The following is a 22850-nucleotide window of genomic DNA, read 5'->3' on the forward strand; positions in this document are numbered from 1 at the left end:
ATTTAAAGGTATATGACATACACGCAAGCTAAAATTCAAGTCATTGATAATAACTCGCAATCAATCACCAAATAACAACAGTTTACAAATCGCCATCCAGAACAAAAAGAGAAAAACAATAGAATTGCTATCATTCGTTAAAACGAAAAGAAAAACATTACCATTTACCGCGCCATACAATCTCACATAAAAAACAATCTGGCGCATGTCACTTAGCGCCAGTTTTATGGCGCGCCACCTTTCACCATGCCTTCTAACCTGACCCGTGCCTACCGCCTGGGGCGACAGAAGGTCGGTGCCGCGGTTAGAACAAACGATCGGGAGACTGGGAGCCGGGGTGACGGGGTACGACACGGCTCTCCTGCCCGGCTGGGCGCGAGCCAACAGACGCATCCGCCCGACACCACAGACGGTCTTCTTACGTTCAACATCGGTATGTACGGCAGATTTACGATGGAATGTCAGCGGTGAACTAAAGCAGAGTTCACCTGGGGTAGTGGCGCAACGTTTTCCCGTTTTTTTTTTTTTTTGGCAAGCGCTCCGAAAGGTTTCAGCTAGAAAAAAATACATCTTTTTTAATTCATAAGGTTTCAGGAAGGTCTAATACAATTTCAAAGTCGTTATGACATAAGAAAATCAATCGATCACGCCGAAATCCAAGATCATGTTTCAAAAACGGGATGAACATCTCGCTAAGCATGAGCGACGCATGCATGTCGACACTAGTTTATATCAACAGAGGCTTTCCAGCGTAGCACGACATTGATTTCGACATAAACCAGAGGCTACAGGCGCTTTAAAGAACTGAATTTGTGCATCAGCAAACTCAGATATTTGCAATACAGACTTATTGGAATCGGAGCTTAGGGGTCGAATTATGCAATCAAATTGTGTTTCGCATATTCATGTACCTACTTTTTTTCTTTTTACCAGAGCCCAACTCATGAAGGTAACAACAAGCAAAGTGACAAAAAAAAAATGCGTTTTGATTTGAACGCTTTGGCATCCAAATCGTGAGCATTTCTTTGAATAATCCACGCAGAGCCTTTGGGTACGGGCAGACCCAGTTTGTCCAGCCTTAGCGCTGATGCTCTCAAACCCGTGGCAGTCATGTTGTACTCTGGACTACACCGCCCATGACCTCACTGATTCATAAACAGGGAAGAAGGCTTCACACAGGAATGCAACATGTGCTCAGCTACACGTGGCAGAGTACAAGCTCGACTAAGAACAAAATGACGCAAATTGTGTGCAATTTCTAACGCTGGTAAATCGAAAATAGTTTACCGAGCTGGACCTTGACGAGAATTCGACATTCGGGCAGGTTATGAAGATAGCTTTCAGAAGTCCATGTAAACGGTCCGCACTTACCGAGAAGCCAGCCACGTTCCGGGCTCGGAGTATGCTGGGTCCTTCACAGGTTTATGGGAACTTGGGTATTCAGTACGAGGTCTCCGGCTTTCGGCCAAGGGGCACGGTCCTCGGCTCATACGGCGCCTAATTGGTTCGGGCACTTAGGGTCGGAGATCACTACAGCCATAGTAAATTGGACTGGATGGTATATTATTTAGGCCATCATTACATTTAGGCATATTTAGGCCTATTCACCATAAGCGGCGGTTTAATTTGGCACGCCTAATAAGATTAAAATTCTCAAGACTTGGAAATCAGTGTGATGCAATTTTCAAAAACGGTAACACTTCAGCAGAAGGAGTTGTGAAGAAATCGAAAACAATAATATCAGGGGGCAGTAATCGCCACGCCATGTGTGGATCGCCCACGATCGTAAATACAATATTATACAATCAAATACAAAAACCAGTAAAACGCCTTATGGGCGAAGAACGAGCGAGCGAGATAGTGAGCCCTGCACGTGCGGAAAGGCGAGAGGGTACTTCCAACGGGCTTGTGCAAAGCACCCTTCTAACCGGTCGCTAGCGGTGTGCCAAATTTGAACGCAATCGGCCCAGCCGTTCCTGAGATCTGGAAGCGGCATTCTGCACGTGCGCACGTGCAAAGGGGGTCCAAACTGACTTTTGCACGGCACCCTACTAACTGGTCCCCAACCGTGTACCAAATTTGAGCGCAATCGGCCCAGCCGTTCTCGAGATCTGGGAGCGCCCCCTGCACGTGCGCACGTGCAGTAGCACCCTAACCGCAGCACATGGGAATTCATTGCCTGGTGAGTGCCGACCTGTATGCCAAGTTTCAGCGAAATCGCCCCAGCAATTACCGAGTTATTGAAATGGGAACAAATTTGGCACCTCTTCTTTTTGCATTTTGCACGTGCAGTGGGGGTCACTCACATAGATCAAGAGTATCCGACCTTTGGTAGAAGGGATGCAGCTACCCTATAAAAATTACCGCAAGACAATCGTCCAAGCGGCTGCTGAGACATGAGCCTCTCAAAATCACTACTTTTGCAAAACAGCTTGAACACCCTTGGCTTTTCACGTGGCACGTGCCACGACGGTCACTGAGATGTGTCAAGAGTAGTCAATTACGGGGTAGAAGGGATGGGGCTACCCAGCAAAAAAGACCGCAGGCCAATCGGTTCAGCGGTTGCTGAGATATAAGCCTCTCAAAAGCGTTACAGGCCGGGCCGGGCCGGGCCGGGCCGCTCATACTGAGATTTTTCCGTAATATTGAAAAGACTCGCTTCGCTCGCTGCGCTCGCTCGCTCGTAATAAAGACGCATGTCTGTCCCAAACTTATCACTTTACCGATCAATTTGAAGGACTGCAACGTTTAGAAACGCCTGCTCTTTGAGCACCGGTCTCAAGTTCACTGATGTGACAAAAAGGCCACCATTAAGCTACCTCACGTCCGTGCTAAAAACAAACTGACCTTTACGACGTCCCCTAAGTGCAGCTGTCTACTGTCATTAGTCACGGTCTTCATTCTCCAAATACTCACGCAGTATCCTCCAACTGCCTGGTCAGAAGGTCTGACCCGCGGGGACTGACTGACCTATTAGTATGGCGCCGGCCACTTCGAAAATTGTCGCCAGGATGCAGGCCGTCCTCAGGGAGAGCGCCCGCGAGCCCACCGACGTGCCGAAGCTGTTGGCCACATCGTTGGCTCCGACGCCGAACGCCAGCAGGAACGAGACGACGAAGGCGACGACGACGATCCAGATCACCTCGGACGACCACGGCTCCATGGCGGTGACTTCAGAGACAGGCGCGGAGAGAGGACAGACGGTGAGCCGGGCTCGGTGTTCAGCTACAGGTGACCGCTGGCGGCGCAGGGTGTATCAGAGACTCGCGGTCTGCTGCAGCGGGCGGGTCTCGGTGGTCACGGCACAGCTCTGCATCGTCAGGTCCTAGGCAGTTCCCCACCGCCTTCCCCCAGATCAGCGCTGAGGTGTGGCTGCAGCGATCTCGCGGAGATGAGATCTTCTGAGGACGATTGTCGGCTGATGACGCCGAAGACGGCTGGGTCCTGGCCTGGGCTGGGTTCTGTAGGCTGGGCTCGCTCTAGCCACCTGGAACAGAAGACGGGGAGGGGACACCTGAGCAACCCCCGGCACTCACCGATCAGCATCGCTCCCAGCATCTCTCCGATGGTCGCTATGATGCACGCGTTCCGCAGCGTGATGGCCTTGGCGCCCACGCTCGTGCCGAACACGTTGGCCACATCATTGGCGCCGATGCCGAAGGCAAGGGTGAACGCCACAAGGAACGACGTCACCACCAGCCAGACGAGGCTCGGGTCGTACGGAACGACATCGGACGTGACGTCCGGCGCCACCGAGGGTAGTGCGGAGGTGACGGTCGTCACGGCCTCGGTGACGGCCTCTGTGACGACCTCAGTGACGGCGCTGACAGCCTGTGTCACGGCGGAGGCCATGGCGGCGTGCGCGGGTCGGCGGCAAGTGCGGGTCTCCGGCGGCCGCGCCGGCCGCGCGAGACACCATCCCGAGCGGCCCGTGACGTCAGCAGCCTGTAGCCGGCGGCGGGAGGGCCGGCCTACCGCGGGCGGCACAGGGTATCGGTCTGGGTGGTTCAAAGGGCCGGGTACTGGACTGGGTGGTTCAAAGGACCGGGTACTGGACTGGGCGGCACAAAGGATATAAGCAAGGTCAACCCTAACTGAGAAACGAGTCTTAACTCTATGTAAGGCTCACGCATTGAAGCATTGTAATGTGCTCAATCCATAACCAATATTCAATCATATCCAAACTGATTCCAATCCATACCCATACCGACCAGTGCGTACCTACATACATCCAAGCAGATTGCACAGTCCACACTTATTGACCATGCAGGATAAGCGAAACCCACGCAGGATAGGCGAAAAGCGACCTGCCTGCGCAACTTCCTTCCCTTATCGCATTTAATCAACGCAGCCTGGCGTGGGAGCAGATATTGAAAATTTGCCGGCCAGCCCTGCAGGACGGCAGAAGCGAACTGCTGGTCGGCGCAGAACGCTCATGAAAACGGCCATTCAATAGCAATGGCAGCCGCATGGCCTGCAGACGAGCTTCGTGTGAGACAGCAATGTTTAAACCACACAAACCGTATGAGAGAAAATGAAGTGTCCAGAATACAGTTCTTTAAAATGAAATTAGTGTTTCAATAAAATCCCACTCCACAAAAGCCAAACGCCACTAAAAGCGAGGCATGTTTCCTTGAGCCACTCTCAGGCCTAAATTAACTACATACTACATAGCTGTATAAATTAGCGTAATTTAAGAGGGGGCTTCATTAGGGCCCATGCTGGATCTAAAATTAGAGCCAGAAACCAGCCAGAAAGCAGAAAACAGAAGCCAGAAAGCAACGTCGCGAATGTATGATTTACCTGAGAGAATAATGGGCTTGCGTTTACCATCCGCGAAGCCACTGGGAGTCAATTCCGTAACTTAAAGATTGCTACTGATCAAAGGAAACCCTGCACGCACTTCGGATTTCAGAACAAGTAGAACAGGCGGCCCGAACTCCGAGGCACAGTGAATGGCATCAACCAATATCATTCGACGATCTCAAAAGTCTGATTCCACTTCACGACTGAAGTGTAGAATGTGGATCAAGAACCAAGGTCAACAGCATGTCTTCATTAACTCCCATGTCTCACATAGCTGCATAGCTAACTACACATATCTGTCCTAATTGTGATATCTCGGCGGCGCGGTCGGCGGCTACACGACCGAGCAATGTCATCCGTCATGAGTGGCTGCCTCCCTGACACATCATCGCTGGGCGCCGCGCCGGTCGCCGGGCCCAGTTTACCTTGGCAGTGACACCCAGGTCACGTGACCGGCCACGTCACCGTCCGGCCGCAATGGTCCGACCTTGATCGCCGTCGCCGACGACCCAGGGGCCGGCTGGCGTGAGCTGCGGATGACCCGTGATTGATTCGTGCACGGCCCACGGCCATTCAGAGCGAGCCTCAAGTTAGAACATGGCAAAATGAGTTCGAGCTATAGCCTATAGGTAGGTCTAGAAACTGCACCACTCCTGTATAAAAGTCAACAGGGCTTCTATGAAAAATGTCGGAAAATTGAAGAAAAAATTAAATAGGGCAAGTCAGAAAGTAAAAGGTAGATCGGAAAACAATCATGGGTCCTTCGAATACGTAGCACTGGCAAAGTGCAGCCTTCGGAAAAACTAATGCAAGTAAATTAAAGGCGACACACGAGACCGTACACCTATTACTAATAGTCCGCCAAGCGAGCAGCTTCGGAGACCTTGGGCTCTCGAGCACGTTTCAGCGACGGCGGTCGCTTCTAATCTGGTCTGTTCTCGTCAATGGCAGCACAGAATCAATACACTGTTCACTGACCGCGACAGGAACTGAACCGTACTGTGACACTTATCTCATCAGTTCCCGAATTTAACGGCCTTTTCTCAACCCTGGAGACACGACTGCAGAGCCATCTGAGCAGTAGCGACAAATCGATCCTCCAGGGTCCTCCTCCGCATACTCGTTATTTACAGACCATCCAGCCTACCTTCCCTACTGTGACGGCACCGTCACGAGGCTGCAGAAGAAGGTGTGACTCGTGACAGACGAATGGCGTGATGTAACATGTGACTGTGACGAGTGGGATGTGTCACAGGACACCAGCGCAGAGTGATGTCCTAACATCTGGCTGGCTCGGCATGTGCGGCCTGAACAGAGCCGTGCACATGAAGCAATGATGTCAGGCGGTTTGAACGCGATTCGAGCAACTGGCCCGGGTGACAGAGAAAAAATATACGGACTGGCTGACGGATTGGATGTTTTAGCGAGCGGGTTAAACAGTTAAGAGTCCGGCCAATTAATAAGTGATTCCGAGGCAAGGGTTATCTCATAGCGAGTGATTTCGTAGACCTTTTAGGATCCCATTTCCAGACTTCCCAGACCAAAGGAGCGGAAGAGTTCCAGCCCAGTTTGTAACAGGCCACGAATAGAAAATCAGAACGGGCAGAGGAATCACCTCTCGCCATCCATCTGTTCGCGGTCACGTGGGTCATTCCGGCCCAGCCCCACCCCTCCCCTCCCAGAGCCACGCCACCCTGCCCGCAGTGCAGGGCCTGTTTAGTTCGGCATCACGCCGGGCCGCGGAGCCAGTGTCACGTGCTATAGGGGTCGCGCCTGCGCAGTCCAGCGCCAGCGCGACCCACACCCGTCGCGCCGGCTGCCAGGGGCGGGGAAGGGGAGGAGAGGGGTTGGCTGGGCGCCCGTCACATGGTGTCGGCGTGGCGCGCCCCGCCCCCGCCCCTCCCAGTTTATCATACCCCTGACAGAAAGGCGCTACCGGCAGAGGGGATAGATACGCCAGTCGCCCATTGCCAATATTTTTGCCTTCTAAGCTCGTGAAGTGTGACCTCCTTCGAGCAAAAATGACCCCCTAATTTGATCATAGTTGGACTTCAACCATCTTTATACCTGTTCGCAATGACAAATTCACAAATACAAAATGGACAAAATCATAAGCAAATGTAGGACTGTCCGGTGATTTCAAGTTACTGCCTTGCAATCACTGAAATGCCATAATTTAAATAAATGTTCAGAGGGTCACCAGCCAACCAGCACGTATCTATGGGTCAGAGCCGCACACACCCTGGATTGATGGCAGCGAATCACGCGTAATATTGCTGCAACACCGGCAAATGGACATGTGGGCGGAAAACGCGCACGTACTGCCCACTATTCTGCATTAGCTGCAGCACCCAGTGCAGCGGACGTGCGAGCCAGAGTATCTCTATTTATACTGGCCACCACCGCTGAACGAAAATCAGGCTACGAGTTACGACTGGACAAGCCTCCAGACCTTCGCCTCTACCATTTGAGCACATGCACCTCTATCCCCGAGTCGTTAGACAGCATGCTCCCAGACGCCAACACCTGGGGAGAACTTTAACAGCCCAGCCACCAGCTGTTATGGAGGTCGGAGCCCGGAACAGGGCCTGTCCCCAGCCGACGATCGACCGTGACACTTGGACACAGCCGAGTAGCAGGCGGCTTTGCTTCGGGTTCAACGAACACGTAGAGAGCTCCCAAGGCAAGGTGACGACGCTGTCGCTGCCGGCCTCTGGTGTATAAAGAGGAAGTTGTGAACAAATCACAAGTGGTCTATGCACCATGAGCTGAGAGGCCTATTTACGGAACCAGTGAGAAGTTGAGCCAGCGTTGCGCCACTCCGATCAGAAGTGTTGATGCTAACTCGATGTGACGACTCAGTGCCGGCTCAGCGCGGCGGCGATCACCCGCAACTCCGATTTCACTCCATAGATGGCACTAGTGGTCGGCGCCTGAACGCATACTGCACCGCATAACCTGACCGAATCGACGGCGCGGCAGGAGACCCAAGGACGCTGAACGTCGCGACTTTCGCGACTTTCTGCGAGTGAGGCGGAATGTGCGGTGTTGGGTGGATACGGGAAAGGGCATCAACGACTGAAAATGCACTGTTAGTTAGTTGTGGCCGCAATAGCCAGCATTCTCCACTTACAGCAATGCTGAGAAACAAGTGCTAGGGCCACAATGTTGTACGATTACATAAAGAATATATTTCCAAAATAAAACTGCACAGTGTTTTACTATCGACACCGTGTCCGCCCTAACATACCAGCCGATGCGTCATTCCAACTACCGAGAGAAGCTGCCTGGTGGCGATAAGGCAATGACGGGTTGTAGCGGCGCCCGTCCATCCAAACAGGGTACTTTATCCCGGCAGGACTGGCGGGCCTCTGAGCGCCGAGCACTCCAAACACCCGTGCACGGGGGCAGACGGGGCGGGGTGAGGGGTGGGCGAGGGGCGGGGCGGTCCCGTGAACCCGACCCCGCCCCTCCCGGCTGGACAGAGGAGCGCCCGTCCCAGACCAGACTCCTTCCACTGTCACTGGCCCTAGACCCACTGCGTCCCCCTGTGAGCTGTGCTCATATGTGACCAGACATAGCCCGGGAAATCAGCGGTGCTAGTTGTCCGGGGAGGCAGAGAGAGCTTTGGAGCGTTAAGGGGCATTGTTCCTCATCTGAAAATTGATCTAAGTCTCCTTAATTTGAGGAGACGTTTAAGTCGTATACACCATACATAGTTGAGTAATCGTTCGAGTGTACACCTGCCTGATACTTTTTTGCTTAACTTCGCATCGCAAGCATTTCTTTCATCCCACTTTGCCAAAGCAATTCAAGTTTCAACCAATTTCCGCTTCCTGGCAATGTACAAGCAATAGTTGGTATTGAGTCGCGGCGTTCAACTATTCAAATATCAACCATTGCGCAGGAAACCCAATCCAGTCTGACAAGTGTTAGCTTTGCAATGAAAAGGGGTGGTGCGACTACAAACTGTCTTATCAAAGGTGTCCCATGACGTGTGAAAATCTGTCACATACCAACTGTGACAAGGTCACACTGAGCCAGCATCGGAAAGACCAACCCTCTCCAGGGGGAGTAGAACGCCCCTTTTAACTCGCTGGCTCAGCTCTGTGGCAGGATAAAGTTATCACAACATGGGAGTTGAATCAGTTTACACATGTCTGTCACCGCAGTCCGACCCGGGTTTGCACTGTGGCGTGCAGACGCGAGCACGTGAGACGATAGAGAGACCGCCGGTAACGGTCCAGGGACGATATGGGAGAAGAATGCGACTCCAGTTCGGCGGAGACCCGACTTCCTCGTCACGACCATACCACCCGATCCCGCCCGCTCCGGCTTCTCTACAAGTGCCGAGCCTGCAGATGGTGGGTTCAGGCCCAAAACACGCCCATACACTGTGCACGCCCCAAAGCCGAGCACATGTCTCCTAAATCGAGCTATTAGAGATCGAACCGGATTGCGTTTATCATTTTCAGCTTAGCGTCCGCCCAAAAGTAAGCGATACACAGAACAGCACGAAAGAATCTCAAGTATCCATCACTCGGCCAATTAGAAAGCATAACACATGTCTGTCATGGTTCCTGTCTGGCCATGTTCTGCAAAGTAATTCGCTCAAATAAACAGTCCCCCGGGTACTCGGCTCCGATTCTTCACAGCCACCGCCAGCCGGAGCCGGAGCAGGCAGGCACCTCCTCACGCCACCTTCTACCGCGCCAGACAACGCCGGTCACTGGTCAGCAATGACGTAAGGAGGGTCAGTGAAATGCGCCACGCCATGAGGTCGGCAGGACACATAACCGGTGTCAGACACGTAACTCCACACTGCAGCCACATGGTGGTAGTAGAACATGACAGTGCAGGGCGCTGCGGAAGCAGCAGCAGCGGTGGCGGAGTGTCCCCAGTCGCGCATATGCGCCGTGTCACCCAGCGTTACACTGAGGACACGTCTGTGGCTGCCGCCTGTCATCACTTCCTGGACTGAGTACCCCAGCGCCCATCCCCGCGGGCCCACGGCCGGCCACGGGAGCTGCACGTGATAGTTGAGACCCTGCCGTATGACAGGGATCGCTTCGCCGCCGGGCCGGAAGGGAGTGCCGGGGCGCCGGGCTACCATCGGGGGGTTGAACTGGTGCACGGAACCAAACCGGACCGTACCGGACACAGAGGACGAGACTTTAGCCTGAAACTGAAATGAGCGCCAGGGGGAAGACGCTGCGTGATGTCGAACGCAACAGCCTTCTAAGGGCGTGGGCGCTGGCGCCTGGACACGCTGTGACATTCCGTTTCCCCAGACCCTATTTCCCCTCATATCACGCCCCCGTCGCGTGCGCCGCCGGAAGAGGCGCTACTCGACCCCTGCCGCCCCGAGAGTACAGACCGTGTCACCCCGTCCAGCGTGTGGGGGTGACGCGGTCCTTCCCAGACCAGCAGGGGTTAATGGATACTGTGAATGCACCGACTGCACAAAATACTGCGTCCTCAGACGTAGCTGCCGTATAGGGGAGGAGGGAGAGGCTTGGGGAGAGAGGAAAATGAGGAAGGAAAGAGATGGGGACGGAAGGGGGATTGAAGCGGAAAAGAGATAAAGAAATCGAAATAACTAGAAACGTCCACCGCTAGTTGTATATAATACAAAACGAAAAGAAGGGAAAGGCGCGAGAGTTGTAGCGGAAGGCAATGAAAAAGCGGATGAAAAGATAAAAGAAAGAATCAAGAAAATGAGAAACAAGAGAAGACCATGAATCGGGGACAGAGAGCACAAGGAAGATATGCAACTTCAGACAAGTTCCGAGACGTAGACGTTCCGGCTGCAAAACACCGATACCGGCTTTACCGCTGCCGACGGGGTCTTCACGTCTGAAGACGCGGCGGATCGGGAACAGCGGAATCCCCGCCGGGCCATTCTCCGTCAAACCGTGTCGAGCTGACACAACCGGGGGAGAGCTCGCCGGGGGAGAGCTCACCGGGGGAGAGCTCGCCGGGGGAGAGCTCGCCGGCCGCCCGAGAGAACTGGCGGCGGGGTGTAAAACCCGGCCCGGGGCAGCTGAACTGCTGACCGACCGGGGTGCTCCTCACGTTCCTCGGGGTGTCGGTGACACTTCGAGGAACGCGAGGGGAGTGTCGAGAGAGACCCCAGCGACTATCTGAGGCGCTGACATTCCCCGGCGGGAAACACGCTGTGACACCGATGTCAGTGCAAAACCATCGCACCAGCGACTGGTCCCGATCCGGCAGAAATAACCAAATTAGATCTGCACAGATTTGTCCGTATTTCTAGTCACGTGAAAATATGAGCTTCTCCCCAGCAGACAGGCCTCTACCTATGTCGCTGCAATGGCAAAATAATCCTCAGTGAGGCATTTGTTTGCCTTTGAAGAGGGGCGTAGCAGATTCCAAAGACAAAACGTAGTGATGTCATTGGCGCCGTTACCCATTACAATATGTACACAAAGTGTCGCTTGTTGACCTAAAGCTGAGTGCAACCACTCGGCACTGAGTTATTTCATTGGCCCAATTGCTGTTAGGCCGGCGAGACAATGACGACACTTTGCTTTAATTAATACCATTGCTAAAAATGCATGAAAAATGGTAATCGTGTCCATTAGTTGATATGCAAAGCGGGTAATTTTGTAACCGACGTTTACGCATTTAGCATTACGCATGGGGCAAAGCGAACGACAACATGAAATGCAAAAGTGGAATATTTCCAAGCTTCGATAACGGAACGTGCTCTCTATGTACTTACAATCGTGTGGATGAACATTTTTTTCCAGGGTAAATAGCCCTTTGAAATTATGTTGAATGAATCCAATGAAATATACAAAGTGATTGTGTTTAAAATTCAAAGTTCGTAACAAACACGATGCAAATTTGCATATAATTAAAAAAGACCACAAAGTCATAAATTCAAATTCAGGGGATCTGGTGGCAGATGCGGTATAACCTATGCCAGCGTAGTTTATAGAAAAAAAAACACAATCATACAATATACCAACCTGAACATCAAATATCCACAAATGCATCCATACAAAATACGGAAATGTGATAAGAAATTGTCCACTATGCGCTGCATTGACACGTAGCAGCACTAAGAACCAGTCCAACACTTCGATCTGACACAGGTCAGATCGGGAAGCAACGACAACGCACATTAGACAGGCACCAGAATTGCGTGGTAGTCTGACACCCAATCAGCGGGAGGCAGCACCGTCGCGTCGGCACCAGGACCCCGCCGCGGTGCTGGCAGACGGCCGTCGAATACTGAGGTGAGCCAACTCGGTACTGGGTCAGCACGCCAGGAATGAACGGACGAGCTCCGAGCCACCGCGGCGCACCGCACCGAGGGCAGTGCGCGCGGCATAGAAAACGGCCGCAGGTGCGTCACAGAACGGAACCAATTAGTGACAATCGGTTGAGTTTTAGCTTGATTCACAATCACGACACCAATCCATACAAGTGCTATGGATAAGCAATGCATCAGACGGCATCGTGTATCGAATCACAACCGATCACCCTTTTTGCGACATACCCCTCCCTCCATCAGCCACAGGCATTCCCGATAGACCACCGCGCGGCGACCCGCGCTCAGCACAGGTCAGACGAGACCGGCCACGTGGGCGCTCGACGCATCGATCCCGACACCGCGCCCCGGGCCGACCGGGCGGCACGGAGCGCGTGGCCGCGTGCCACCGCCGCCGCCACCGCCACCGGCCCGCGTCGGGAGCAGCCAGCAATCGGCAGCGACGGCCGTGAGGAGCAGGGAGACGCGGGCACAGGTGCTGGTTTAAACCAGTGAGAGCCGGTATATAGGGGGTCAGATCGATGAGCCATGGGGTCGGCTAAAAGCTGCCATTTGGATGCCGAAGACGGACCATGAAGTCGGTCGCATGAAGAGTCGCACCGGCTCACCCCACGCTATTTTCAGACTAGCTCATGGTCCAACCAAAGACCTTCATGACAAGCGGACATGATGCATTCCACAGAAGCCCGTGAAATTCAAAGACCTAAGGAATCACAAAATGGAAGGAGCGCCACCCGGCGCTGAACCGGCTCCCACGTGGCACCACCCAGCCGGAAGGCCAGATCGAAGGATCGAAACTACCGTTCGAGCAACGGCAACAACAACATACAGGAACATCAGAGCGGCAGCACAGTCACGGAAGTTCCACTAGCACACCGAACTCCCACCCCTGCCGGCCGCCGGCAACTCACCTGATCCCGGCGCGTGTGGTGCTGACCTGACCCGCTGACCGCGCCAGGACCGCGAGTGCCGCCGGCTCCGGCGCACGGCCCCGGCCGCCGGCGCGCGCCTCCCCGCCCCCCACATCGATACCGGCATCCGACGGCGCCTGCGCCGGAGCCGGCCGGCGCGCGCCGCCGGAGAGGGAGGGGCTGATGCAAGGGGGTTACGCCCCGTCTAGGTCGGCGGCGCAGCGGCTGGCGGCGATGGCGGCGGGTCACGACGGGTCGCGGCGCCGCGCCGGTCGGGATGGCAGGCGGCCGAGTGCCAGGTAAGTGGGAGCACAGGTGAGCACCGCCTGATTGGAGTCAGGTGCGGCGGGGGCGGGAGGCAGATCCGTCCGGCAGCCCGGCACGGCGGCCGGTACTTGTGCTTTGTACTTGTGTTACAGCTGAAGCTACGGCCCACGCACACAACAAAATGGACGATAGAATCTGGCCTTCAGAAGAGTGTGTCACTGCAGTCTGGCAAACGCAAGAAAATAGAACGGATTGAAAGCGCAACACTTTATCGATGCATATGACTGACTACACAATTACCTACTCGTCCCAAGAATTCCTTCGCCCAGGAACATTCATCTTGATCTAAAAACGTAAGCGATATACACCTTATATTCAATCACTATATACATATTACAATTTAGTTGACGTGTGCTTCCAAGCGCCTTACCTACTTTCTTCCTTTTTTTCTTCCATTTGCCAGACTATGGTTGCATGAATATGGGACAAAAATCGTTATGAGCTGTTTTCGTCAATAGACGTAATTTTAAATACAGAATTGTTTAACAATCAATGGACGTAAACAGTAAACACCCCTGCTACGAGTGGCATCACAAAGCGCCACTGATGTAAACGCCATATAAATGTGTACTGCGGCACGGCATAGTTTCAGGCGCTGAATTTCACTGCCATCTATCGGCAGTTATAAAAGTACGGGTAGGCTTATGTGGCAGGCGGCAGTGCAGAGTCTCAATAAAATTAACTTATTTGTAGCTTTGTCAACCATCGACACTGGCGAATCCAGAAAGGCGGTCTTTGACGCCGCGTTGGTGGGGCATACCCCCAAAATTGTGCCTCCTAATTCCAAAAAAATTATCGGATTTGAATTCCTTAATCCTTTCACACTACTGCGCAATTTAAACCATTATTATCTTCTGATAAAAGTTGTTAGGTTTTAGCTTTATCCTAGGAAAACCTAAATTTTTCGTCGATTTCGGGCGCCTGAGTTCGCCAGTGACCGTCGAAGCGTAGTTTTAGGCCTTGCTCGAAGTTAAATAGGTATGACCATTTTAACAGGCATGGGTAGTCCGGGGCTGCGGAGTCTATGGACTTTTTTGGTGACTCCGACTCCGACTCCGTCTTAAAAAATCGACTCCGACTCCGACTCCAGCTCCGACTACGGATAACCTATAAGTCCATATGATAAGTAAAGTATGGTAAAGTTCATGTCGGAGATCTTTTTATTTGTCTCGGAGATCTTTTTATTTGTCTGAAACGATCCTCTCGTTTCACCGCCTTACTTTGCAAATATTATTTTAAATAACATGCAGAACTAAAAGCAGATTCTATCGCAGCCGCGACCTTCCGCTTTTTTTCTTTTTGCTGAAAACGCTCGTCCAGAACAGAAGCATCCTTAGCTTCTACAAAATATGCTGTGGAAAGGTCAAAGAACGAGAACAGGTGTAGGACATGGCTTTGGACCATGAGGTGTTAACTCCGACCCCGGAGTCGGAGTCGGTAAGATTCTGGTGACCCCGACACCGACTCCGACTCCGCAGCCCTGGTGGGCACTAAATTGTCAGCAATTGGCATGAGGGCACACGATTGACGGTCAGATAAGGCAGTTGGCACTAAATGTCTTGAGCCATTGACTACCTTCACAGGAATCCTCAGCAGGTCAGGGCCTCAGGCAGGTGCCCAGTGCAATTTTCATGTCTGTTTGACTCGACAGGCCTGGGTCATTCTGAACTCGCTCAAGCACAGTTCCCCTCGGCCCTCGCCACACCGAGGCTATATATTTATGGAAATATAAGTGCTACGGACAAAAGTACGCATCGCAAATGTCACTAATGGCGAATGTACGTCCGCAAGTGTACGCAGGCCAGAAGTACCTATCGCTTTGTTTTGTTTTGTTGCATAGGCGGCGGAACGGGGAGGGCACCGGGGCACCGTGCCCCCCTTTGACTTTGGCATTTTAACACTAGCCCTATGGGTGTTGCATGGAAAGAATGGGACCAAAAGTCGGCAGTGCCCCCCTTTGATTGAAGGTGTTCCGCCGCTACTGTTTTGTTGAGTTAGGCCCTTTCGGTCTGACAAGACCATTTCAGAGGGATGAGAGGAATTAGGGGGAGACATTGGTCTGGACAGGCACCCTGGTGAGTCACCGGGGCTGAGCCGTCCCAAAGGACATGCCGACCAGCACCCCCCCCCCCCCCCCCAGTACTCACTGCACCCGGCTACAGGCCTTGGCTACGGGTGTGCTCCCTTGGGACTTGGGAGCAGCGGTGCCGCTCCAAGGGAGCAGCCCGCATGAGATAAAGTTGCCAGTCCAGCCCGGACCGGAGGTTGCGGCGTGGAGGAGGATTTCAGTATCCTGAGGATAGATACGACGGAACGGGTATGACCTATCGCAAATGCTCGCACCGCGCACGGTATTACAGAAGTAGGAATGGGACAAGGAAGGAATGGGCAACTAAGTAAAGGACCCTAGTTCTTAGCGCCACCTGTCTCATCAATAGGTATATCTTTTGCAGCGCCATCTGTGTACGTAGCAGAGAAGCATCGGCAATCGACCCGAAACATCAAGCCGGCGGGGTGGGAAAGCCCGGATAAGGAGTGTTTTGCCAGAAACGAGAATGATTTATCCTTCCAAAAGTCCATCAATGCAAATTCTCAAGGCCATTTTCTGGGCTCTTGAAATAATAATAATCGTTGCCCCTATCTATTTATACAGAATGATGGAGGCTGAATGTCTGCATTACAACAAATTGAACATAACTCATACAGGAACACTTACCTGAGATGTCAATCTCGTTAAGTCTTGCAGCGTATTCCGGTCATAACTCAAGCCTAGTTTGAGTTCGAGTTGAAGTAAAGCAATGCTGATGCCGCAACAGCAATGCAGAGGCTAAAAGATTGAGATGTTCATATTTCAGTTCCTGGTAGTCACATCCCGATAACTTCGTGTTTTTAAATGTTTTCGTTGCTCGAAAGTTGCAGTATCCCACAAAAGTAACGCTGGTAGAATAATTTATCAACATATCGGCAACAATTTTCGTGAATAATTCGCACGTGTACTTATCCGAATCCGAATCCAACAATAATTAAATATTTACATTACATAAGATACCTGTTCTCACAACAAAGCTACGATTATGGCTCTTAAAAGTTTAGCCAATGAAATCATTGTATATGAATGAATTGAAATTTTGGTCCCTTACGATTGGTCAATCCTAAAATTAGATACCAGATTTTCTGCATTTGAACAGGCTGCTCCTGCGTCACATATGAGATTTTGGCGCCAAAGACCTTAAGGTTGAAGAAATCACGGTGGATGGTGGGTAGGTACAAAAAGAAATATTATTCAGATAAAGTAATCAAGATCTGGATCAAAAAGAAGTGTCGATTTATTCAGAGTTGCATATATGATCATAGCATATTGATGAACAATGGTAAATTTATATGATGGAATTGAAACAAGGTGAAATTGAAATGGCACTGTGGTTCTTGAAATTTCAATTCATCGTTATTTTGAAACAAATTTGAATTTTGTTTTTGTTCAGGAATTATTTATGCATTATTCTTTTCCTGGCTAGTGTCAGCACTCGGCTCACCTGGTTATAAACTCACATGGTTGGGTTCCCATGCCCATTCTCAGTCGGGGAAACTGTGGTCAAATCTTCCATTTTTAGAAAGCCTTCCATTTTTGGAAGGATTTTCTATATATGGGTACGCACCTTCCAAAAATGGGTACGCTGACGACGTCATCGTACCCAAATATAGAAAATGTTGCGCATATGTTGGAACTTACCGATTTCCGCCGAACATGAGGCAAATGCGACTATCGCCCCTGGTCGCTTTCTATTCGCCATAGTGAAGTGTCCATAATCTAGCGTGGATGCCTAAATCCTAGCGTGGATGTATTTTAGGTAATTTTTCAAAGTAATGAGTCGTGGAAAATTGACAAAAATTTACCGACAAACGATGGTTTTATAAGACTTTATCAAACATTTTGTAAGCAAAAAGCATCAAAAACGAAAAGTAAATATCCTTTAAAGTACTTTAGTGACGGGCCATGCTTGTTCGATACCGCCGACTTTATTTACAGTGCGGAATTGTCTGGACAGAGTGCGGCGGTTTCGGGAGTGTAGTGGCGAGTAAAACTTGTATTTGTTGCCGTTTTCTGCATTTATTAGCATATTGTGTGGTTGATTTCAATTTTTTAAGGCTTTTGCCAAACATTTGGGTGGAGGTCTCGTCATTTTTCAATGTTTTTTCCGGAATATGGGACGAATTAAATAGGCGTTGCTGCGCCGTTTTTCGTGTTACTTTCTATCGAAGGAGCATGAATCTTCAATTTATATGAGGAATAGTAAGTTTAATTTAAACCATTTTTTGTCAGGGCTATAGCTGTGTTCCTCCTGGTTGGTTATTGACCAGCTGTTTTCTCTTCTGAATTTCTATGTGTCCTCTAGAAGTAGAAAAAGAGAGCAGTGCGCCAGGACACCATGCTATTATATCACTATGTACATTGACATAGCATGCCTGTATTACCAACACTAGCACTGCTGCTTCTCCTTATATCAATGATCATAAATGGCAAAATCAACTATTAATGTTACACATTTAAAAAGGCCGTAACTTAAATCAAAGAATGTGAATCACAGTTGGGAACACTGAGATTAGACCTTCCAATTTTGGAAGCCTTCCATTTTTGGAAAATGCATACCCATTTATGGAAGGTCCTTCCAAAAATGGAAGGCTTCCAAAAATAGAAGATTTGACCACAGTTTCCCCCACTGTTCTGATCCCAAGACAAGGTTAGGAAATATCGAAGGATGTGCAGCAACCCTGATCAAAGGACACCCAGATAGAAACAGCTCGCATGATTACATTGCGTATTGTGGCTGGAACTAGGCATCTTCAATGTTGCATTCTTGCTCTCTGTAACTTTTATGGTAACTTCAAAAAGTTACCTCTTAGTTGTAAGTACGGAGGTACCTACCTACCTACCGGCAAGAGTATTACCAAGTACTTTGCACCACCAAAGGTACACAGGTACCTACGTAGCAACTTACAACTTAGGGCCCTTGATGGGCCCTTCACAGCTTGATGTAACCTGATGCTATGGCACTGCAGGAGCTGATGTGTGACTTAGGCCCAACCAGGGCTTTTTACTAGCTCTCCAATAGCATTAACTTTAACTACTAGTTTGATGTCACTCAGTGCCAGAACATCTGAGTTTGTTAATGTTTCTATTGGAACCCAATACCATGATATGATACCAGTAGTACCAGGTAGTCATGCTGTGGAGGTACCCAGGAGATGGGCACCTTATCCACCAGGTCATGTGGAGGACTTGAGTTCCCTTCTCCCCCCTCCCCCCCCCCCCACACTCCACAGAGGTGCTGAGGTGGCTGGTGCCCCTGGTTCGCTGGTTTGCCAAGATGCCTGCCCTGCAGCATCCACTAGCTCTAGCACCAAGCAGCAAAAAGGAGCTCATGCTGGACACTGGTCCAAGACCTTTCACAGTTTCAGTGGAGGGAAATGTTGGCAGTGGCAAGTCCACCTTCCTGAAACACTTCAAAGGATTGGAGGGTGTCAATGTTATAGAGGTGGGTCATTGTAACATGATTTTGAGTGTAGTGTTGTTCATATGGCATTGTCTAACAACATCTACTCAGTACTTGACTTCCTTGTGGCTGGCATATACTAAAACACCAGTGCTCATATTTATTCTTAATATAGTTTCAAGACTAAAGAAATGCAAATGGAAGTGAATGTGATAAAGTATTGTGCATTGAATATTCTTTTATACCTTTCGCTTCATGTTCCTTTTGTTTTCAAACTAGAAAATCACACCGTTTTTGCATGCTTCAGATAACAGCAATCGCCAATGACAAAATATGGAGTGCTGGTTTTTACAGGAGCCACTGGAGAAGTGGTGCAACGTAGATGGTCACAACCTGCTGGACAAGCTGTACAAGGACCCAGAGAGATGGAGCTTCCTGTTCCAGTCTTACATTCAGCTCACCAGGCTGCAGATTCATCTGGACAAAACTCCGTGCCGGGTCAAAATCATTGAACGCTCGCTGCCCAACAACAGGTAGGCCGAAGCAATGAAACAACAATCGATTGTATTATATTGTATTGAACAATGATCATGAGCGATCCACATTCTGAAAGTGCGTGGCGATTACTGCTCAGAATCCGTATCCGCGGTTACTAATATAAACATTCCAATGTGATGATCGTCGTGCTACGCATGAGGTATACCTACTCTGAAGTAATATTACATGCTGATTTGGTTGTAATATCAACATCAATAGTATTAAGCTGACAAGTTTTTATTTGGACGTCTATCATCAGTCATCACGTTGACTAATTGCGTTGTTATCAGCCATTGTACTGTGGCTCGGGCCTCGATAGTCCCCTTTATTTAGTTATTATCCAGCGGCCACTGTATTGCCAACACTGAGCGGCGAGCGCTGTATGTTTTATGTACGCAAAAAAATTGAATATGTTAGAAGATCGCATTTTTTATTTCACCGCCCGAGAACGGGTAGTGAACCAAGTGAAACACCCATCGTCGCCGAAATCGTGTTCAGTCACGCTCAGTGATGACTCATCCCCCTCCCCCCCCCCCCACCCACCCCACCCCATCCTGACCGTTCTCCGTCTCGCAGATACTGTTTCGTGGAGAACGCGCTGGATAGTGGCGCCATCTCGGCGGCCGAGCACACCGTACTCGCCGAGTACTACTCGCTGATGGAGCGGCGGCTCGACATCGGCGTCGACCTGATCGTCTACCTGCGCACCACGCCCGAGGTGGTGTTTGAGCGGATGCGGCAGCGCGGCCGCGCAGAGGAGGCGGCCGTGCCGCTCGACTACCTGCGCCGCGTGCACCGCAGCCACGAGCGATGGCTGACGGGCGCGCGGCCGGCCCACTGGCCGCCTGTGCTCTGTATTGACGCCGACCAGGAACTGAAGGAGCTGCTGGCGCTCTACGACAAGAACAAGGAGCGCATCACCGGCGGAAAAGTGTAACGGTCGTGGGGGAGGGGACTGTTTGAGGGCTGTTGACGGTAGGCTGTGGGAGGATGAGCTGCTCGGGGCTGGGTGGGGCGGTAGGGTATGCGAGCGATGTGACTGCTGGAGGGATGGGTGGGAGGACGTGGGCGGGAAACTGAGCGAGTGCCTTGTGCGTGGTGGGAGAGAGGAACCAGAGAGGCAGATTGAAAGGGTTAGACTGGCTTTGTAGAATGTTAAATGCCCGTTATAGAGATGAGACCGAATTAATCGAAGCTTTTTGCTCAAGTTAAGCGTGTGTTTGTGACTTTTCTGGCTTGTGCTTAAGCCACTGTGCCTTGGTGTGTCTTCATAGTGCCGCAGTTCATATCCGAAGTCTGGATGAACGATGCGATAGGGATGGTCCGTTGTCATTGAAACCAGTTCACGATATCCGCTCCCATTTGGCCACTGTGCTTTAGCTTTAAGCTGCTTTTCCTGAGCCGATTGACTTGCGGTTGATTTGAAGAATAGCGCGTTGTGAGGGCCAGATAATCGGCCAGGTCGCACTTTTCCACCGCATTTATGTTATTTCCTCATGTCCTAGTTTAACCCGCGCCCCGTTGGGCTCTGCCGAGCAACGCGCCCGGTTGGGGGGGGGCCATTTTGGCCCCCCCCTAAGATCTCGAGAACCACGCAACATAGCGACAAGCGGTAAACGGCGTTGGATAGCCCCAACGGGGAACTACCTTGTGACCCAATTTTATTGACCTAGGTCAAACCGATGACGTCACAGGTCAGGTCAAAGGTCCAATTTTCACCGTTTACAGGCACTTCAAGAAATGCGTTGTAAAATCGAGTAAAATGCATTTCATTGAAAATCATCGATGGGGAAATGTTCTTCAAACACATATTTTGCTATTTGAGGTCACTGATACCAGGTCAGGTCACAGAGGTCAGGTCACGGGGGGGTCACAATATGAAAGTGTCGTGTGATACATGTTTTATGGTCCATTTTACATGACAAATGCGATTATATGGGTCAGGCAGCCTTTGGGGCCAGCTTAGATCACGTTTTGGCCAAGGTCAGGTCAAGGTCAGGTCAAGGTCAGGTCAAATTAGGTCAAATTTCAAAGTTAATATTTTTGCATAAAATGGGTATCGAATCGATGCAGCTCGTCACGGGGAGTTCAATGGTGGTCTTTGTTTTGCCGTACGTGGTCTAGAATTGCTAAAAATTGAGTTCAAAAATTTGACGTCATCATTTTTGAACAGTTTTTTTCGCTATAACTTGGCCAAAAAACGAGATATCGATCTGAAATTTGGTATGTATATAGAAGAGCGCTGGGACTACCACATATATTCCGGTTTTTTCGAAATTCGAAAAATTTTTGGATTTTTTCCAAGTTTTTCTAAAAAAATCAATTTTTTGAATTTTTTTTGATCAAAAACCAAAAATTTTGAAAATCCGAGATAGCAGTTTTGTAGCGCCGCTTTTTGTCTACTAGACCATATAAAGAACTTTGAAATTGCTTGATAACTGTAGATTTGGTGAGCGTTTCAAGATTGCATGTTTTTTGCCCATTTTTGCTCGAACATGACCTCAGTTTGACCTCAATAACTCCTGACCTAAGGTGACCTAAGACTTGAAATTTGGTGTGAAGGTGTCAAATTGATGCCCGGGAAGGTACTGAAAATTTGGCGGCGCTGCGCGCCGCCGTTTTCTTGCTATTCAGGAAAAACCACAGGGGGGGGCCAAAATGGCCCCCCCCCAACGGGGCGAGGGTTAAGTCAAATAGAGAAGCTTTCTTGATTAGGTTGTTTGTGATTGAATTCGTCATTTAGTGATGAACTGCATTTCTATTTTTTAATCGAATCTTAATCGTTGAACCATGAGCAAAGTTGAACCATGAAATTTGCTCATGGTTGTTTCATAACTCGATATTTGTGAATGCTGTGAGTTCATCGGATTGCGTATAATCAATGGCATGCCTTTATCCTTGAATGCAAATGACATTTTCGTAAATAAAAACAAAAAAGTGCGATTGATCGAAGGACGGTTTCTGTCTCGTTTATGCATGGAATCTTCATGCCACCGCACGGAAGGAAGCTGACGAATCACCAGCCGTCTCAAATATGTTTCTCGTATCGGGCGGCTATCTTTTTGCCGTAATGTTTAACTTTTCTTTATTAGGTTGACTCCCATTTTGTTTAAAGTTTAACCCTGGCGTTGTAAAATCCTAACTGATGGTATTCTTGTTTCAATGATGAGATATGCTACGAGTACGAACTACGAATGCGACATTAGGTGAACCCTCAAACAATTCCTGGAATAGTTGTGCTAGTTTAGATCATATTCGATTCGAGGCAAGATAGCACCATTGGGAGTTGGGAGGCACATTACATTATTCTTGCCATTTGCCAATGAACGTATGCATGCAGTGACTGCGGACGTTATTCGCGTGATGCATGCGATGAAGGAATCCTTAGAGACCGAAGAAGTTTTTCTTGTAGATTTGGTAGCCGAGATGGAATACAATCCTGACGCCAATATTTTGTGGAGACATTTACAACGCAGG

General features: G+C 50.2%; 2 protein-coding genes across 10 annotated transcripts in view; one reads left to right on the plus strand and one right to left on the minus strand.

Annotated features, from left to right (window-relative positions):
• Window positions 1-16369, minus strand: part of LOC122377503 (sodium-dependent phosphate transporter 2-like) — a 53853-nt gene extending 37484 nt beyond the window's left edge. For 2 of the 5 annotated variants that reach the window (XM_043357573.1, XM_043357571.1), the window contains exons 1-2: window positions 16061-16369; window positions 2971-3487 (exon numbers count right to left, since the gene is read on the minus strand). In XM_043357573.1, the coding sequence (XP_043213508.1) occupies window positions 2971-3163 (193 nt within the window). In that variant the 5' untranslated portion in view covers window positions 3164-3487; window positions 16061-16369. Of the gene's footprint in view, window positions 1-2970; window positions 3488-3536; window positions 3884-13017; window positions 13099-16060 lie in introns of those variants that run through there. The other 3 variants (XM_043357570.1, XM_043357569.1, XM_043357568.1) reach the window with 3 other exon arrangements.
• LOC122377504 (deoxynucleoside kinase-like) lies at window positions 13213-22325 on the plus strand. 5 transcript variants are annotated; one of them, XM_043357574.1, is made up of 6 exons: window positions 16806-16914; window positions 18066-18083; window positions 18667-18878; window positions 19191-19369; window positions 19950-20877; window positions 22056-22325. In XM_043357574.1, the coding sequence occupies exons 1-5, from the start codon at window positions 16908-16910 to the stop codon at window positions 20308-20310; spliced, it is 777 nt and encodes a 258-aa protein (XP_043213509.1). In that variant the 5' UTR covers window positions 16806-16907; the 3' UTR covers window positions 20311-20877; window positions 22056-22325. The 5 variants fall into 5 exon arrangements, with proteins under 5 accessions (XP_043213510.1, XP_043213512.1, XP_043213513.1 ...); XM_043357575.1 differs by lacking the exons at window positions 16806-16914; window positions 18066-18083 and adding an exon at window positions 13213-13316; XM_043357577.1 differs by lacking the exons at window positions 16806-16914; window positions 18066-18083 and adding an exon at window positions 16539-16604.
• Window positions 22326-22850: the final 525 nt, after the last annotated feature.

The sequence above is a fragment of the Amphibalanus amphitrite genome, unplaced genomic scaffold (genome assembly GCF_019059575.1).
Source record: "Amphibalanus amphitrite isolate SeventyFive unplaced genomic scaffold, NRLGWU_Aamphi_draft 000046F_arrow, whole genome shotgun sequence".
Classification (NCBI taxonomy): Eukaryota; Metazoa; Arthropoda; class Thecostraca; order Balanomorpha; family Balanidae; genus Amphibalanus; species Amphibalanus amphitrite.

What these genes read in the sequence shown, in the direction of transcription:
- LOC122377504 (XM_043357574.1), top strand. An exon ending in AGGGTGTCAATGTTATAGAG is followed by an intron (nt 18,879 to 19,190) that starts GTGGGTCATTGT and finishes TGGTTTTTACAG; the next exon opens with GAGCCACTGGAGAAGTGGTG. An exon ending in CGCTCGCTGCCCAACAACAG is followed by an intron (nt 19,370 to 19,949) that starts GTAGGCCGAAGC and finishes TCCGTCTCGCAG; the next exon opens with ATACTGTTTCGTGGAGAACG.